This window comes from Pleurodeles waltl, chromosome 5 (genome assembly GCF_031143425.1).
Source record: "Pleurodeles waltl isolate 20211129_DDA chromosome 5, aPleWal1.hap1.20221129, whole genome shotgun sequence".
Taxonomy (NCBI): domain Eukaryota; kingdom Metazoa; phylum Chordata; class Amphibia; order Caudata; family Salamandridae; genus Pleurodeles; species Pleurodeles waltl.
The window spans coordinates 518427623-518447913 of NC_090444.1; the positions used below are offsets into that span (position 1 = coordinate 518427623).

A 20291-nucleotide genomic window follows, 5' to 3' on the forward strand; every position below is an offset into this window, starting at 1 on the left:
GTCATACATGGTGCTACGGTGCTGTATAAAACCACACTGGTCAGTATGTATAAGTGCTGGTAGGTGTGGAAGCAGCCAAGCATCAGAATACCACAAAATATCTTAACATCCCCATTTATAAAGCAACAACAGTCTATAGGCCTGAGGGCTCTACCAGATCATTTACTGTTTTCGGCAGTAGTACTATTAATGCTTCCTGCATAGAGGCAGGCAGATGGTCACGTTGTCTCATCTCCTGATAGACCTCCAGAAGCTTGTTTGTGAGTGTACCTGCATATTTTCGGTAGAACTCTGCTTGAAGCCCATTGCAGCCCAGCGTTTTTCCAGTTTTTAAGCGTCTTATACTGGCCAGGATTTGTTTCAGGGAGATGGACTCCCCCATTCAGGCACGCTCCATCTCCCCCTGTTTAGGAAGTTCTATATCTGTAAGAAAAGCAGCTCCATGGTCTGCCAGTGCCTCCTTACAGATGGTGCAAAGCCTCCTGAGATGTGCCCTAAGCACCTCATTATTATCTGCTTGTGTGTAGGCTTTCAATACCGTAATCGGTCCACGTGTCACCTGTTGTCTAAGTAGCCCATGCAAGCATTGCCCCAGTGGTGTCACCCTCTGCATCCAGTCTTTGACGATATGCTGTATAGCCATTCTTCTCCAACCTTCACCAGTCATCCAAGAGGTCTCAACAGACCTGTTGCCAGTCCCCGAGTTTCTGTGGTTGTGTGAGAAGTGTTCTTTCCAGTGCACTCAAGTTCGCTTCCTGACGACTAAGGTCACCCTCAAGTTGCCTTCTGACCCCATATGTAATTTTTAAGCCGAGCCTCCTCAGCACCACCTTCATTGCCTCCCAAAGCCAGGCACTGGCCCCAGATGTCCCGGAATTTTCGTTAAATGAGAGATTTCTTCCCGCACTGTTGCCTCAAAGTGGGGATCAGTCAGGCACCACAGTGGGATCGTTGGATGTCTATATCCTTTTCTCAGGGCCATTAATAATGGGGAATGATTGGGTAAGCATTGGGCAAGATAGGAGATCTCCTGCACCCGCTGGAGCAAAGTTGCAAATACAAAGTAGTGTTCCATCCGACTATTAGTTTTGAACCTGGTGTATTGCTGGAGTAGGCCCCAAGTGTTGGGTGCCTATGCCGCAATGGGCCCAGCAATGTAAGTTCCCTTAAGAGGTCTGTTAACTGTTCCGTCGTGGGGTTTCATGTGTGTCTTCGGTAGCTCTGGGTCCAGTATCCTATCTATGACACAGTTACAATCCCCGTGAGCATGATGTCCTCCGCTAAGTAGGGGGCAGCAGCTGTGACCAACTCACTATAGAAGCTCCCGCTATCAACATTCGGAGCATATACGTTGATCACACACAACTCTCTCCCATCCAAATTTCCCAACAATATCACATATCTCCCCTCTGGGTCAATGACATGTCCCTTATGCTGGAACAGGACCTGAGGAGCCACCCATATTAGAACACCTCTAGCAAGTCTCAAGTAGGATGTTGCATAAATCTGGCCCCTCCACCGACTCGAAGCTAGGGATACAGTTCCTCCATACATGTCTCCTGTAGAAGGGCAATAGAAATTTGTGATAATGTTTTAGGGAAGCATAGACTGGGCAACACTTCTCCAGCTGGGCCAGGCCCCTCACATTCCATGTCAGCATGGTAAAGGTATCATTCATTCTGAATCATTAGTATCTGGTACCTGCCTTTCCACCATCCGTCACCACCCCCCTATTCACATATAGCACTCATGACTCTACCACTGCAAACATAGTCCCTTCCACTTCATCGAGCAGCATAGATCCTCTTCAAACTGTAAAATCATCACATCAGAACATTTCCCCAACACCCACCTCCCCTTGGGCAGTGAAGCCATCTCTCTCCACCATATACTTGGCTTGATGAAAACCAGGATATGCCGCCCCATCACAGTTTCTGAACATAACCTCAAATTTCAGCCTAAACACGTAACCTATTAACTCCCTATGCTTCGCTAGAGGCCAGCATGACAAGAAGACCATGAGTTTGAAACACTCAAGCAGCCTTCCCCCGCCTGTGCCCCCAAGTCCTATAGTCTCGGTCAGCCCTTCATAATGTCTCTGCATTTATGACATCAAGTATTACACATCTAGCTCTTTACGTCCTTTTTCAGCTAGGTCATGTAGCTACATAGTTTGGACCTAAATGTACTGTAGAAGTAATGAAGGCCTCGCCATTGCTCCTTTGTTCAAGGAGGTCCCCCATCAGTAGCCAGTACCAGATCAGCTGTGGTGCAAAGGTGCACATATCTCCACAGTGGTAGAGCTCCCTCAAGGTATCTCACCATCAGTGTTGTCCGTACCCAAACCTGGTTGGCTCCTCCAGTCCGAGAACGAGTCTCGAGAGTTTGGTACTGCAAGTGTTTGCATGAGGGTTCCATCCAGTCTCACCACAGTGCGGGCTGTCAGATTTGGATGATTGTGTTTCTCTATGGCTGTTATCTTGTTTTTGCTGTCTAGCTGAATGTCTCAGTTTACTCGTGCTGCACCAGGCGATGATCCTGGTTGTGCGGCAACTGGCCACAGAGTGCACCCAGTCACTCGCTTCACTTGCACTAACAAAGGAAGTTACATTGTTGTCGTGCACCACTCTTAGCTTTGCTGGGAAGACAAGGCTGTACTTCGGGTTGAGCTCCCGTAAGTGCCGCTTGACCTCCAGAGACATTTTTCATTGATTTTTGTACTTTGTGTGTAGTCAGAAAAAATTAAAACAGAGTGCCCATTACACTGTAGTTGCCCACAGAGTCGTAAATGTTTCAGAATAGTGTCCTGGTCTCTTTAATTATATAAACGGGCTATTATCGCACGAGGTAGCACCCCAGGGTGAGGCAGGGGAACTGAGGCCCAATGAGCCCTCTCTACACGGAAGAAGGTAGATAGCTTCCCAGGGGGTGAGTGGGGGACAGCAACTGCAATCCATGCCTTCAGAAATTTCTCTGTGGAGTGTCCCCTAACCCTTTCTGGAAACTCTGTGAAGCATAAATTGTTTCTCCGGGATCTTCACTCTGCATCTTCCATGTGTTCCTCTTGTCTTGCCAACAGCTTCTGTAGAGACGAAACAGTGTCTTTTAAAGTGGCCACCTCCCGTTGTAATTCCCCTACATTACCTTCTGTCACTGTAGCTCTGACAACTACCTTCCACAAGTCTCCCCTTAGGAAATTAACGTCTATGGCAACTGAATCGATTTTGGTAGATAACTCTGTGTAGGTTCCTGTATTCTCCTCCATAAGGTCCACCAGAAACGGGCCCTGTGTCACCCCCCACCCCGCACTGCCCTCTAGTGCATCTTTTGGTGGTTCCTCAGCTGGTTTCCCTGCCATGTAGACCGATTGAGGGTATTTAACAATTTTGTTTGCCAGCTGTTGATGGGCTGATTTATCATTCACCGTTATTGCATGAAGGCCCGACCAGTAGTCCACCCAGTTCGTTGCTGGGGTTACTGTACTAACCACAGCTGTATCACTAGACAAGGATCAGGGTGATATTCCTGGCCCCCCAGTAAGAGGGACGGCAGCCACTCGTCAAGCCTTGGCCCAGGAGAGCATTTGTCCCCAGGCTGGGTCCAAGAAGCAGTTCATTAGGACTTCCAACTGAGCAGGGCAGAGGGGCGAACCCTTCACTCCCACGTCGCAGCAGCTCAAATGCACCCCGCCCCCAACAGGGTCTCAACTATATGTTGCGGGTAGGTGGCAACCTGGGGGGCTCCCAGCCAGAGAGCAACTGCAGGCACTGGGCTGCACCACATAGGCTGGCTAGAGCGCAGTAATAGAGCCTTTAGTTTTATGGAGCAGGCCCACTTCTCCCCCGCAGGCAAACCAAAGGGCCCGCAACTTGAATGGCATCAAGTTGGCCTACCTTATGCCGATGCATCACACAGACAGATGTTTTGGGCCACCCGTGTGCCGCACACCAACAGTGCCACCACTCCGCCTCTAATGCCTCAGGATTGTACTTGTGTCTTCTCAACCAGTGCAGGGAGCGGGCCCACTCCCAGGCAGGGCCCGCTCCTGTCCTCCTACCTCCGAAGTCACAGCTGGGCTCAGGAGTCGATTATCGCTCCCAAGGCACACCTCACGTTCACTGTGTTTCTTCACATGGATTCACATAGGCTACATCACAGGTGCCGCTTCCCCCCGTCTTCAGCTCAGCCGGCTGAATTGTGGTTTAACAGGATTCCACAGGGCCCGGCGGTCAAACATCAGCAGCACTGGGCCCGCAGCAGGCACAGTGCCTCCCTCCCTCCCTACATAAATGTGTACCAAAGTCTATGACTATTCAGTGCCAGAAATCTGGCCTATACTAATCTAGTATATGAACATCATATCTATCCCAGCAGTGCCAGAAATTTAGTCTATGCTAATCTAGTATATGAACATAATATCTGTTCCAGTGTGGGTCCTTTCTACTGCAGAATAAGTAGTGTACCCTCTGCACCATGTTTAATGTCTATACACCCATCAGCAAGTCCTTAATCTGCACACTCGCTGATGAAACTGTGTTCTTTATTGGTTGTTGCAGATTTGACAATTACAAATCTGACTGCCTGCACGAGGTGAGGCTCCCCAAATCCCCCCAGTTCAGCAACAACATTAATGTAAAAGCCCAGATTATTGACATTGATTATATGCATTCAAAATCTAGCCCCTAACAGACACCCAATTACCTTGCTTGTCCTCTCTATCAACGTAACTTTCTAAGAATCAGTATTAACTGTCCTAACAGATCTCGTATTGTATGCGTAGAATAAGGGCCCTTCCCAGAGTTTACCCAATTTGATTTCAGTCCTGTTTCCTGAAGGGGGGGAGAGTGGAGGAGGGAGGGGGGTCCCTGACTCTTTTCCTCCCTTAAGTGGTTGGGTAGTGCTAGTCGTTTGAGTGATAAGTTCCTCTCTATCTCATTGAGGGATTCCAGTTAAATTTTAGAGACCTATAGTCTGTTTGCTCGCTGGTGGTATGTGCTCTATCTCTGAGCTTTTGGTGGTTGAACACTGGCTGCAAAACATAATTTTGATCTGATTATTTGCACTGAACTTAAAACTCCTCCTGGTGAGGCATGTTTCAATGCTTAACCTTATAACTTGCTTATTTATATGAACATTTTCCTCAACCTTGAAAAGCAGCTTCTTTCAACCCAGCTCCCGATCCGAACATGGAAACAAATTCTATATTCAAATTAAAATAGGTTCCCAAATTAAATCCATTTGAAGATTCTGGATTTCTGACACTTGTTTTGTTTTTATGGCAGACTAGCTAAGAGACAACTTTCACAAAGCCAAGTTTAAGAAGCTTTTTTAGGGTGTGTGTTAATAAAGAAAGTGGGAAGGGTCACGCACACACTAGCAACAGCCAAGGCCCACCCTGCCCACCTCGCCTTTGAGGAAAGATATCTTATGTCATGGAATTTATAGCTCTTATACACTCTGTGCCACCTTGAGGAGATGTTGGTAACACCCCATTGATAATCTGAGTTCTTATGTTTAGTAGAATAATAAATTATGCAATTTGGGGCGGAGCACTTTACTACAACACCCCTAAAATGGAGGCATTCTTGGTGCACTAATCAGCATTAAAAATCTGTAGTTGCATCACAGCGAGTAAGCATGTGAACATTTTGTGTAATCAATACTCAGATTGGATTCCAGACTTGCGCCATCACACTGGCTCAGGACAGAAGGTGCTGACCATGTGGTCTATGTACGACGTTTATCACAAGGTGTCTCAATGCTAGTTATCAGGAAACACACCTCTAATAAGAGGATCAATAAAGAGTTAAATGTGGTCTGTTTCGGCCCTTCAACCAGAACCAAAACGCATACATTATTGTGCTAGACCAGTAATTCTTGTTCCACGGTTGCATATTGCGATGCCATGTCCCTATATCAAGTGTGTTTTGTCTTTTAGAAGTATAGTCCTAAATTTCTGTACATTTTTTATTTCATAAGCATTTACTTTAATACATTCAGCTGTATAAACGAAATAGTCAATGATGCACAATCTACATTTTAAATAAGGGCAGTAATATATATATGGTTATTCAGGTAATTTTATACATTTTTTGTTTTCCTTTTTCAGGATATTGAATATATTCGCTCTCATTACAACATTGAAGATTTTATTTATTTCAACCATCACCAACGGGAGGAACATGGCCACCTGTACCATTTTGCTTTAAACCCCATATTCAAGCATTATACAAAGCACTTCCTGAAGGAGATTCTCCGGCTATCTCATAAGTCGTGTCTGTATTACTCTATCTATCCAACAGATGAAGAAGTCCAGGTAATATCGTTGAGTAACACTAATTTCCCTTTTTGTGAGAATCTGCAAAAATATCGGAGATACTATTGAATGTTCAGCTTTTGATAATGCATAAACAGCAATGGTTTCTAACCCCATCATTGACAGGAATTGCCTTCTTTTGCGAATAACAAATTTCAGCCAAAGGGAAGCCAATATGTATTTGTGCACATAAAATAAAACATGCATTTTAAACGTCTTATTATTACATCCAGTCACACACAAGTTAAGACTTGCACTTCACAACATATATGACACTGCAACAGTAACAGAGATCATGGTTATCCGTTTGCCCGCATATCACATAACTTTATTATCAGATCATTTGATCTCCTACTGGATCCTAAATTTAGGGCCCTGATGCGGGTGGGGATGAACTGCCTTACACTCATGTTAGAGTAGAATTGGCTGATGATAGAACCTAATCCACCCTCGTGTCACCCCCACCCATTTAGTGAGAGGCCCTTGAGTGGAATGTCAAATTGCATCAAATAGTATCACTCATTCTTTCCCTGGTGCCTTGGGTGCACCTGCTCCCCAATTCTTATTAGGGGGGATTCTTCCACAGTTCCCTATTCCCTTAGATCAAATAGCCAATGCAACTATGGCAGAACAGTCCGTAATTTCCATGCCATTGCGGTGCTCCTTTCAGCCATAGCAGTGAATTGCTCATGTTATTTTTTATGTTTCCTCTGGGTAAAGTGACGCAGTAAACGAGCTGCACCCACACCTTGGTTTTCATTACATGTCTGAATTGTGATGATTCCCTGTGCTGAGTCTCCACAAGTCTGTACTAGGCTGAAGCCATTTACTCCGTTCAAGATGTCAACTCCATCGCATGAGCACCCCATGCATCTTCCCTGTTTCCTAGAATATGTGTTGTGCGGTGCTTCAAGGGTTAGATATGCTCCATGTAGGTAGTTTTCAAACTGAATTGATTTTAACCTTGCATTTCTTGGGTACTTGTGAGATAGATGAATACAATTTCTTCTTCACCTCGTATATGACTTATATTTTTTAATGCCCAATCATTATTATGCCTCTGCAAGTTGGGTTTTAAGACCCTAATCAGTTGTTTTTAGCACAGAAACACGTTTACCTCCAGAATAGTGCTCACAATAATGGGTCATAGGTTCCAGTATGGGCCATAGGTTCCAGTAGAGTCATTCCCCAGGTGTCTTTCATGGTCCGAACCAAGCCTGTCAATGTTTTTCCCTTTTGTATACCTTTCTCTGATAAATCATATTGTTCACTGCGTTCACCAGATGTCCAGATAGCGGAACTATTCCATAACTGTGCTCTGGAGCAAAATCAGAAGCTTGTTTTTCCTTTGCCTCTTGAACTACCTAAACTACATAGACACACTTTATCTTAATTAAGGCAAAGGCCAGATAATAGGATGAAACTTTCCACCACCTTAAACACCGCTAGTAGCACTTGAGCTGGGCCACTCACCAGAAGATCACTGTCTGCATACAGCAAGACTGTTTTCTTTATCCCAGTCTGAACCACTTACCATGGAATACGCCTTGCGCGCCAATTTAATTATAACCAGCTCAAATCGTTTCAGAGACACCAGGCGGTCCTTTCTAGTAAACCACTCTCTCCCAGGTCTCTGATGCCACTTAATCCTCGTTACCTTTTGACTGAGTTTAGAGTGGCTGGATCAAGTTTCAGGTCTGAAATTCATCCACGTTAAGACTGTTCAGCATTTATACCGGCACTTTGTTTACTACATGCAGTTTGCATAAAGCACTGGATGTACTTCGACCTGGTAGAAAACCTGATATGTCCTCGTGTAGCAAAGTATTTGCAACCCACTGAATTCCAGTAAAGAGAATTTAACTGAGGACTTTAACTTCCAGATTTAGCATACGTAATGTTTGATATGAAATCTGTTTTTACAGTTATGTTTTGAGCAAAGGAATTGTATCTAGTACTGCCTTCACGGGAAGCCAACAGCATACCCTGCTTAGTAGAGCATGTTGGGTTTTACAAGCAAACATTTTAACAATACCTTCCAGCAAAGGTACAACATTTCACCTCATCTGTGATATCATTTTTCATTTTGCCTGCCAGATATTTCAACTATTATGTACCACACTAGATCCCCCTCACCAAACTAGTCACTTTTGGGTCTTCTATGTCCTATGTACTAGGCAACAAATCAAAAAGTTAGATAAATGATTATGAGTATGTGTAATAATTGCATTACATTACCATGGCCATCAACTTACACGAGGATGCTAAGAATACATCGGAATGCGTTCCACGATAGAATGGTTTTAAAAGGCCCCTTTCGGAAGCCTGCAAACTGCTAAAAAATTAGCAAATAAAGAGGTGTGTGTCCCTTTAATAGTAGGACAACTTGCAGTGAAAAAGACATACTTCGAAAAAAAGAGGAGTGGAAGAAAAAATGTTTGGATTAAAAAAGGAAAACTCTACCCTAAAAATCCGAACATAGCAAAAATCCTAAACATTAGAAAACATATTACGGCCATGGTAAAATCCAGAATGGCACTAAAATCCCATAATTAAAAGGCAAGCCTTCCAGTCCTCCAAAAGGATTCTTAATAAATAAACACGTACACACAGCAAAATCAATTATTCTGGTATATATAAGCATCAAAATTAAAACTTCACGTGTAGTAATAGGATTACATTACCATGACCATCAATTTACATTTAGAGTGATTAGAATCAACAAACAGAGCAATTATTGTTCATTTATATAGTCTGGCATGTGGATGTGTAATAATCTATGCTGGCCTCATTGAGGAAAATACAATCATTCATCGGTGTATATTGAGGTATTTTAGTTTGCACAATCACTTAATGTGTCATGGGTGAAAACAAATAAGATCATTTATCTTGAATAAAAAAAAGTCCATTTTTTTTTCCTTATCCCAAAGAACTGCTTCATATTGAATGGCAGATCTTTTGGAGATCTGAAAACCATTGACAGTCTGGCATCAGTTTCAGATTAAGAGGAAAATTCCAGTTTGTGAAGCCGATTACATAGGCAAGAATGCACCGGCAACCACATTCGGCGATGGTAACAGCCTTAATAAAACCCTACCAAATAGCTGGCTATTTGGGGTAGTTCGCACTTAGGCCTTCATAACTTTTTGTCCACATAAGCTATCCACGCCAAATTTGCGTCCTTTTATTCCCACATCCTAGGGATTCTAAAGGTACCCAGAGTTTATGGGTTCCCCTGGAGGAGACCAAGAAATTAGCCAAAATAAAGCTACAATTTCGTTTTTTTCAGAAAAATGGTAAAAAAGGGCTGCAGAAGAATGCTCCTGTTTATTTTCCCTGAAAATGGCATCAACTAAGAGTTTGCGTTGCAAAAATCACCCTCTTCCCAGCTTTCAGGAACAGGCAGACTTGAATCAGAAAACCTAATTTTTCAACAGAATTTTTGCATTTTACTGGCACATACCCCATTTTTACTATTTTTGTGCTTTTAGCCTCCTACAAGATAGTGACAGAAATGGATGTGAAACTAATGCTGGATCCTGGACAGCTAAACATTTCTGAAAAGAAGATACAATTCTAAATTTAGCCAGGGATCATTTGTGTAGATCCTACAAAGTTTACTTAAGAAAATAACAGCTGAAATAAAACAATATTGAAATTGAGGTGAAAAAACAGCCATTTCTCTCCACGTTTTACTCTGTAATTTTTTTCTGCGCTGTCAGATTTTCAAAAGCAATGTACCGTTCCATCTGCTGGACTCTTCTGGTTGCGGGGATATGTAGGGCTTGTAGGTTCATCAAGAATCCTAGGTACCCAGAGCCAATAAATGAAGCAGCACCTTGCAGTGGGTTTTCATTGTATACCAGGTATATACCAATTTATTTAGTAAAATATAAAGAGTCAAAAATAGGTATCAAGGAAACTTTTGAATTTCCAAAATGGGCACAAAATAAGGTGTTGAGAAGCAGAGGTTATTTGCATATCTCTGAATTCGGGGGTCCCCATACTAGCATGTGAATAACAGGGCATTTCTCAAATACACTGCGTAATTACACACTGTCTTACATTTGGAAGGAGAAAATGTAGAGAAAGACAATGGACAGTAACCCTTGTTCTCCTATTCTGTGTTCCCCCATGTCTCCTGATAAAAATGGTACTTCACTTGTGTGGGTAGACCTAGTGCCCGCGACAGGAAAGGCCCCAAAACGCAACATGGACACATCACATTTTTACACTGAAATCTGACGTGTTTTTTGGAAAGTGCCTAGCTGTGGACATGGCCTCTAGCTCAGCTGGCACCTAGGGAAACCTACCAAACCTGTGCATTTTTGAAAACTAGACACCTATGGAAATCCAGGATGGGGTGACTTGTGGGGCTCTCACCAGGCTCTGTTACCCCGAATCCTTTGCAAACCTCAACATTTGGCAAAAGAAACCTTTTCCCTCATAGTTCGGTGGTAGAAAGTTATGGAATCTGAGAGGAGCCACAAACTTCCTTCCACCCAGCATTTCCCCAAGTCTCCTGATAAAAATGGTACCTCACTTGTGTGAATAGGCCTAGTGCCCGCGACAGGAAATTCCCCAAAATACAGCGTGGACACATCACATTTTCCCAAAGAAAACTGACCTGTTTTTTGCAAAGTGCCTAGCTGTGGATTTTGGCCTCTAGCTTAGCCGGAACCTGCGTTTTTGAAAACTAGACACCTAGAGGAATCCAGGATGGGGTGACTTGTGGGGTTCTCACCAGGTTCTGTTACCCAGAATCCTTTGCAAACCTCAACATTTGGCAAAAAAACACTTTTTCCTTACATTTTGGTGCTGCAAAGTTCTGGAATCTGAGGGAAGCCGCAAACTTCCCTCCACCCAGCATTCCCCCACATCTACCAATAAAAATGATACTTCACCTGTGTGGGTAGGCCCACTGCCAGTGACAGGAAATGCCTCAAAACACAACGTGGGCACATCACCTTTTCCCTAAGACAGCGGACATGTTTTTTGCAAAGTGCCTAGCTGTGAATTGTGGCCTTTAGCTCAGCAGACATCTTGCAAAACCTAGCAAACCTATACATTTTTTAAAACTAGACACCTAGGGGAATTCAGAATGTGGTGGCATGTGGGGCTCTCACTGAGTTCTGTTACTCAGAATCCTTTGCAAACTTCAAAATTTGGCTAAAAAACACTTTTTCCTCACATTTCAGTGCTGCAAAGTTCTGGAATCTGAGGGGAGCCACAAATTTCCTTCTACCCACCATTCCCCCAAGTCTCCAGATAGAAAGGTGCCTAAATTGTGTGGGTAGGCTAGTGCCCGCGACAGGAATGGATCACACAAGGGTCAATGATAGTCCTTGCATGAAGGCTACTGTTAACCCTGGAGTGATCCATTCCTGATGCAGGCACTAGGCACAGGCACACAAGTGGGGTTGAGTTTTTATCAATTCAAGTGGAGATACACTGGGTGGTAGGAATTGTGTGGATCCCTGCACATTCTTGTAGTTTCTGTGATGAAAAAGCAAGGAAAAGTAGTGTTTTTAAATCAACGTTTCACTTTTGCAGGGTATTCTGAGTAAGAAAACTTTGTGAAATCCAAACACGCCACACTTCCGTGGACTGCCCTGGGTGTCTAGTTTTCAGAAATTTCTGGGTTTGGTAGTTTTCCCTATATGGCCGCCAAGCCCAATTCCAAATACTCAGGTGACTGTCTTACAAAACCAGGCTGTTTTGTGGTAGGTAATTTTGATGTCTCCATAATCTGTTTTGGGTACTTCCCGGTTGCGGTCACTTGCCCACCCACTTAATTGAGGCAGTGTTTTTCTCTGGAGACTTAGTGGAACGCTGGGTGGTAGAAATTGTGTTGATACCTACAGATTCCAGGACTTCCCCTGCCTGAAATGCAAGGCAAAAGTGTTTTTTAAGCAAAGTTTGTGATTTCAAGGGGATCTGGGCGAAGGAAAACTGGTGAGAGCCACGAAGTCCTGCACCCTTGGACTCCTCTGGTACCAGTATGTTAAAGTTAATCCACCACTCACGCTGGTTGGTTTTAGCACCTCCAGAAATGATGGTTTCAAAGCATGAATACTTATCAAAGTATCTGAATATTATTGAAACCAAGCCTTCTGAAGGTGATCCATAAAGCCCCGTCCAGGCACCAACCTCTTTATGGTCCATTCACACGCCATGCACACACAACAAACAACTTTTTCATACCGCCGGCCAGGGGCCCAATTCATCCAATCACTGCACTCACATTAACGTACGCTACCAGACAAGGGCCCATCACATTCATACGCCACAGGATGGAATAAGTTTGACTACATTTTACCACCTGTCAAATAACCGCCTCCTTCTTCCTGAACATTACCGAAAGCATGCGTAACGAACCATTACTAATGGCAGCCACTTGAGGCTCAGGAAGACATGTTTTTCATGCGCCTTTAGCGCACTCACTGTGCTAAATCCAACTCCTTCCAGTTTGTGGATGCAAGTTGGGGTTGTCCGAATATGCCGTACAAAGCAATTCCTCAAACTGAGTGACATGCTGAGAAATTCTTGTGGTGTTCCCTAAAGAGAAGGTCATAGGCTATGAAAAAGGGTAGTGTTTGGCACACAGGGTAGTCCGTGAGAATGTAGCATGTGTCCCAGCCAACATTATGTGCAGTGCTGTGACTGTAATGCACTTATCATACAGCAAATTGAACATCTACTAAGTTCTGATGGAGGATGAACTTGAAAAGCAGGTCAAACACTGAACCATACATGTAATTGTCCTTCAGTGCTGGGATAGCACCAATGGGTTTGAATGCATAGGTGTAAATGATGTACATTTGTTCTTCCTTTACTACCTGCCTTCTACCTGTGCAATAGCCCTGTGACAGCACACCTACCATAAGCTTTTCTTACCCATTCATATGTCTGTCCTCATCAGAGTCATGACTAATCCTGTTTAATTGCCAAGTGAACCTATACTAGTTTGTGGATGCAAGTTGGGGGTGTCCGAGTATGCTTTGGGAGGCCTATTCCTCGAATTGAGCAAGCATATCTACTGTTGAAACTAAGGCAGACAAACTTTTGCTTTGAAAGTGAAGCTACAAATTGAGTTTGCACACTTTCAAACAATTAGAATGTTGGTGAATATGTCTGACAGGACTTTTTTTGACTTATTACATTTACTCTGGTTCTTGTTGACAATCACGGTGGTCCTTGTGTAGCATATATAAGTTACCTAACAAGCACTTAAAAATTCAGTGATGCTTTTAACAGGGTAATCTGTGACAATGTGGCATATGTTCTGTCCACTAGTATGTGCAGGATGGGGGCTATAATGCACGTTAATTGAACAGAACACCTACCACGTTCTGACGGTGGATATAGGTGTCAAGCAGGTCATAAGGAAGTTCATGATTTCCTGAAGTAGATGAAGTAAAATTCTGTGGTTGCTTGCCTAATGAAGCAGTGGCCAATGGACGTTCGGTATCCATGCACATCCACTGAAAGGATTACCCAACGGCAGCTCCACCTCAGTCGATTTCCCAGAACTTTGCTTTAGTATGACACATCATAAAGCAAGTAGGGACACAGAGGCCTGGTTGAGATGGGCTGTGGTAACAGTAATACCGACTCTCCTGCCGCTTTCCATGCTTCGAGTACACTTTACAGCAACGACATGGACGATCCTTTTTCGACGTTTTAGGAATGCGATCAGTAAAGTGTCGCTCCTGCAGCCTTGTCACATCCTCCAGAACATATGAGGTGGAGGCTGCTGCTGCTTCTGTAACAGCAGTGAGGATTTCAATTGCTGACAACTGGAAGTCAAGGAAAGTCATGAGTCTTCCTGTGGTTGTCTGACCATAAACAACATACGCATTGTATGTTGCCATCTGGACCAGGAGGGTAAACAGTTTCTTGTACCAAGTGCGAGTTATACGACACGCAGTTTATGGTTGAAGAACCTGGTCATTCTTGTCCACTCCGCTCATATACTTATTATAATCAATTACACAGATGGGCTTGTGAACTTCGGCCATCTGACCCCAAACCGTGATGGGGGAAGTGCTCTCATCATGAATTGTAGTGAGCACGTATACATAACGCCTATCCAAGAACTTGACTGCGGGCAGATCGTTGGAACACAACTCAGTGCTCTGGGATTTCTGGAGCAAAGTGTACCGCAGGCCACACTGCCAGCCTTGCTGAGCTCACTGAACAGCTCTACTCCTGTATAGAAATTGTTCACATAAAGGTTATAACCTTTGTGAAGGAGTGGCTGGACAAGTTCCCATACAGTCTTACCTGTGACTCCTAACGTGGGAGAGCAACCTACATGGTTTAGGGTAGTCCTTTCCTGTATACACTCTCAAGCTGTACACATAGCCAGAGGAGCTCTCACACAGCTTGTACAGCTTTATGCCATAGCAAGCTCTTTTGCTCGCAATGTACTGTCTGAACAGCAGCCGTCCTTTTTACAGGATCAAGGACTCATGGACTTCTATATTCTTTCCAGTAGTATAGATCTCTGGAAACCTGGCAAAGAAAGGTTCCACGACAGGCTGAATTCTGAACAACCTGTCCTGATCTGGATGGTCCCGGGGCAATGCAGCAGAATTATCATTGAACTGCAGCACGCGCTGTCGTAGCAAAAGACGATCTCTGCTCATATATGGTGCGAAGATGGGGGTTACCCAAACCGTGTGAGTCATCCAGTAGGACTGCAAGGGGGGTTTCTGCACTAACCCCATTTTGAGCATATGGCCCAAAGATATCTTCAACTCCGCTATCGAAGTGGGAGTCCACTGGCGTGTCCTAGAACGTGGCCCTAGAGTGACTCCATGCTCCCTCAGAAATTGGTCTGCACGCAAATTTGTTTGCTGCACAATTTCCTGAAGGAAGTCAAAATCCAAAAATAGATGGATGTAGTCGACTGGCAAAAAGTTGGCTGTATCGACCATACATCCAGCGTCACCAGTAAAAAGGTGGAATTTGGGGCTGAACTAAATCGGGGGGCTGCCCAGAGAGCACTCTCTCTGTCCCTGCCGCCACACGCACCTGCTCTCTGGGTTGGGCTAACCTGCTGTTGTCCTACTGCACAGACTGTGCTTGCGAAGGGACAGCCTGACTGTCATCATCGTCTCCCTCAGAATCACTGGAAGAGGTGGTGTTGGAATAGACTCTGCATACTGAAAAATAACTCCCAGATTCTGCCCCATTTTCCTCTCCCTCAGATGCTGTCTCAGTCTCCGATCCTGCCTCAGAGCTATCCTCCATAATCTGAGTTAGGGCTTGAGCAGCAGTCATCCAACAAGACGCCATCTCTGCTACTGGCTAAACTGTCCCTCTAAAGTACTAGCCTACGTAGAAGGTAGATAGAGTCACAAAATTGCTCGTGGGTGGGTTTGTGTGATGTGTCCAATAGTAAATGTCATCACCTTACCTTTGCTGATTCTCTGATTCAGCAGATTCTCTGAAGACACTGAAAAAAACAAAAAAGACACACTATTACTTCACCTTACCACATACCCATCATCAAAGTCTTTAGCGCTGGTGGCACCCAGTGCGACTGTCATTTTTGGTGCTCTGCCTCCCATGACCTCCTCTTCTAATTCCCTCAGTACCACCCAGCAAAGGTGCCTCTCATACCCCATAGCCCCCCTCCACATACATTTAATTTGTTTTCAAGCAAAGGTAGCGCCTGAGAGATTTGTCTCTCAGTGCAGTCATGAGGAATGGCCCTTTCCTCCAAACAACTCCAAAACAAACAGTTGATAACAGCTGCAGCAAGGCACTCCAGGAGAAAAATGTACTCTTTTCTTTATTTGCAGTCAAAAAAAGTCACCAACCATCACCACTGACGCGTTTCTACCTACTGGTCTTGTTCACAGTATCTCAATATTTTTTGAATGTCTAATATTTATAGTCTCTTCCCTACTACCCATTCTGATGCATTATGGGACATGTGGTATAGTCAAAAACCGAATGTTAAAAACAAAGGATTCCACCCATCACAATTATACAAAAATACATTACCATCTGTGCAAAAAACTCCGGAAATTAAGATATTATTCACATCTATCTCTAAATCAATCCAAACTGGGAAGCTTATGTTATGACATGATGATAAATGTCTTGTTACTATAGTCCTACTTTGGGGGATTCACTCATCTTACCATGATTGCTGCTCATCACATTTAGCCTCATTTAAACATAAATCTCATTATCATTATAAACAATTTCCACTAATATATAACAGTGGCCTCGGGCAGTGTTCACACTATATAAAACTGAAATATATATGGAGTGTAAAATTTATCACTGGGGCTCATTTTAACACAACAATTGTTATGAAGCCTTACCCCATACTCTTCTGCAGAAGAGGTCTATCAAATTTGCTAAAATCACTTATCAGCACCAAGGTATTTCAGAAGCCTTGAGATTTTAGTGAACAGATGTCACAGTCCAGAACCCCACTCCGAAAGTTGTTCCAGCTCCAGTGCAATTCATCATCTGCCAATTTTAGATGCAGATTAATATCTTGGCCACAGTGCAATAAAGACATATCAAAGGGCATGGTCAACGTTGTGACATTTACAACTAATTGCTGTTAGAGAGGAGCACAAAACAATGTTAAGAGTATGTTATTTTGGTAATTCACAGCATTTTAAAACCATGTCTTACTATAGTAAAATAAATCATCCCACCTCATGTCCATTAAAGTTAGGTGGGTTGTGAAAGTATGTTGTTCTAAAAAGTGGGTTATGGCACTAAAAAAGTTGGAAAGCACTGCTATTGAGCAGTGCATTCCAAACATTTTAGAACCACAACCCAATTTTTAGAACAACATACTTTAGTAACCCCCCCCCAGCTAGGTGAGTTGAAAACTTATGTTATTCTTTAAAAAAAAATGGGTGTGGTTCTAAACATTTGGGAATCACTGTGTTGGATCGTTTATTGGATTCGCTATTCAACCATGTACCACTGTGATGCTTAAAAAAGTAAATTGACCTGCAGGTGTTTAATATGTTAAATTACAAAAACTCCATCTATGTGCAGAAAATTGGAAGATCTCCCCACCTTTTTGGCTAAACTCTCAGCTTCAAATGAACCTGTCACGTCTTCCAGCCAATTATATTGACAGAGCATCTCTGTTCATTACCATTTTCTTGTGATCATGGACCAGTCCCAGTGTGCATCTCAATAGCCGATGCTCACATCTGTTTCCAGTGCAAAATGTAGCAAACAAACAATCCCTTCTTGTCCATGACTCCATGTTCTGAAGCAAGCAATGCTACTGCTTCCATTGCATCATTTTAAAAAAATTGTTTTTGTTAACATTTTCATTAAAAAAGTATACATCTCCGGTAGACATATATTTGCCATCTGCAATATGATGTTACTCATAAGTAGACTTACTCAGGATATCTTAGGTCAGCATCAATAAAACAGAGTCTATGTTATAGCAAACAACTCAGATTGCTAGAGATAACGTCTTCAGAATATGCCAAAACTTACAAATCAGGTAAGTTCATGGGCACTGACCAGAATGAGAAAACTAGCTTCCATCACAACCCGCGTGGACTTCTGGGCACTGTTCCCATAATTATGCCTCAGTCACCATGATTGTGTAAGGAACCTGCAGTAGTCTCTGACAGTGGTAACTCTTTGTCAATAGCCACCATGGAAAGAGGTGTGATATGCTAAGCTGTCCCACCTGTTCTGTGACCTACAGTGTGAATCATCAGACATGGCCAAAAGCACACAACAATAAAAGGAACACCCAGTGAATAACACAAGTACTGCATACATCAGTGCAAATGAGCAGTGTCTAGGCGGTTCAGACTTTCAATGCAAGAGTGCAGTATGTGTGCGTGGCCTCTCTGCCTTCATATATGATCAGGTATAAAGGAGAGATCAAGTTGTAGATTTGAAACTGAGCATCATGAACAGCAGTGCAAGTGCCAAGGAATGTTACAGGGGCATATCTGTAGACATTAAAATGGTGACAAAATACCCAGGCACTGAAGAGGTATTCCAAATATATTCATCAACATCTGGACCACTGGACACAATCCAAGGCAAACAATAACAGTATACACACCAGCAACTCCTGGTCCTCTAGGCTTCTAAGGAAGAATGCAAACACAACTACAACAAAAAAGCCCAGAATAATCGAAGCTGGTTCTCATGAATGGTCAATGGAAAAGTAATCCTTCCCAAACCAATTGCAACTGCACAGGAAAAATATGACAATTCCAAATATTCTCTCCTTCTGATTCAGGACTTACATCTGCAAATATAGAAGGATTTAATCGTTCACACATAGCAGCAGTGTGAACATAAGGAGTCTTGTGAAACATGAAAAACTGATTAGCACACAAAGATGGGAAAAATGTAACCAGATAACTGAAGCATTAATCCAACACGTCCAGTCAAAGTGACTATAAAACAAGGTGTCAGTTTAGTAGATAAAGAATGAACAGACAAAACACACAACTATGGCCACACAGTATCCCCAAGAACATTAAATGGAACAGGATTATAGTGACATACAACAGTCTTCATAGCATCCTTGACATACTGTACATTACAACTCACAGTGTTCTAAATTCCATGAAAAAGCAGCCAAAAGTACCCATCAGCTGCATCATGCTTTCCATGAGCAGTCAAGCAAAGCTCTTTAACAAAGGCCTTATGAACAAAACAAATTGAGAGACGTATGAGTATGTCATTTTTGTACATGCAAATTCACCCATTGTCGTCCACATCTTCACATTTGGCAGCATGCTATTTACAAAATATTGTATAAATTGATCCAGGGCCTGATTCAGAGGTTGATAGATTATGGTAACCTGAGGTTAATGGACCTCCCAGCTAATTTCCCAATACATAGTAAAACTGATTGTTTACGTCATTATTTTATTACTTCTAAAGTGCAATCAATACTAAATTGAATACATGTTGATAGAGAGAAAGATATATAGGCTGAAAACCAAAGATGACAATGGATATACCCCTTGGAACCACCAGGGTAGACTTGACTTTAGCTGATAAAATTAACCAGCGAACAGATTGGACCCGTGCTTCAAGGAATGAGAGATACCACTTGAGGATTGAGCCTGCTATTTCTGTCTCCTTCAAAAGATTGGCTAGTATGGTAGAAGGCAACAGTGAGGCTCTACTGTGTCAGCCTCACCTATAATGTGGTGAATCTCATCCTCAGCAAGCAGCTTAGCTGTTTCTGTGCATCTTCTTTGACTAACACCAAATTACCTATCACTTAGAATGTATTCTTGTCTATAAAATAGATAGTTGCTATGCCACAACTTTGTCTTACATTTACCCAATGCTGGAAGACGAGTAGGACCATAGTTGATGTCTTCTGTTTCTTAGTTGGGCTTCAATAAAGCGGATGTAACTCCTACTTTTCATGTATATATGTACCGCCAAAGTGGAGATGCTTGAATAAATTTCAGTGCAGTGCTGTGCTAGAAATGATTGATATAAGGTGCAGCCAGATAGATGCCTGATAGGAATCCAGCTGCGAGCTCAATTTAATATACTAAATAAATAAATCCTTTGTCTTGGTTTGGCATACTAAAAGATAACTGTCTTATAGGATCATTAGATGGAGAAACCATACCAGCTGCTAGAGCTAAAGAGACTTAGACCACTGCTACATCTCAATAGATTAAATGAATCTTACTATGGAAAAGTACTGCAAACTTATCAACAGACTCTGTAGGCGTCTGCGTTCTGTTGGCATTGCCTTTAAGATTAATTAAAGTAGTTAGCACAGAAAAGGGTTTATGGGACAGTATGTGCTTTTACAATCTGATGCCTTCTAAAATATCAAAATGTACCTACTTATGAAGTAAACCATGAAGATGAAAAATTAGCCTTTAGTGTCAGCAGTCACAATTATTATGTTACACCTTCAAACTGAGAGTTTCATGATAAAATCAGTAGAAATATTGGACCACCATTCTGT

General features: G+C 42.9%; 1 protein-coding gene across 3 annotated transcripts in view; it reads left to right on the forward strand.

Moving 5' to 3' along the window:
- Window positions 1-20291, forward strand: part of CFAP61 (cilia and flagella associated protein 61) — a 1725308-nt gene that overhangs the window by 572820 nt on the left and 1132197 nt on the right. For all 3 annotated transcript variants that reach the window (XM_069234340.1, XM_069234338.1, XM_069234339.1), the window contains one exon: window positions 6110-6316. In XM_069234340.1, the coding sequence (XP_069090441.1) occupies window positions 6110-6316 (207 nt within the window). The remainder of the gene's footprint in view (window positions 1-6109; window positions 6317-20291) is intronic.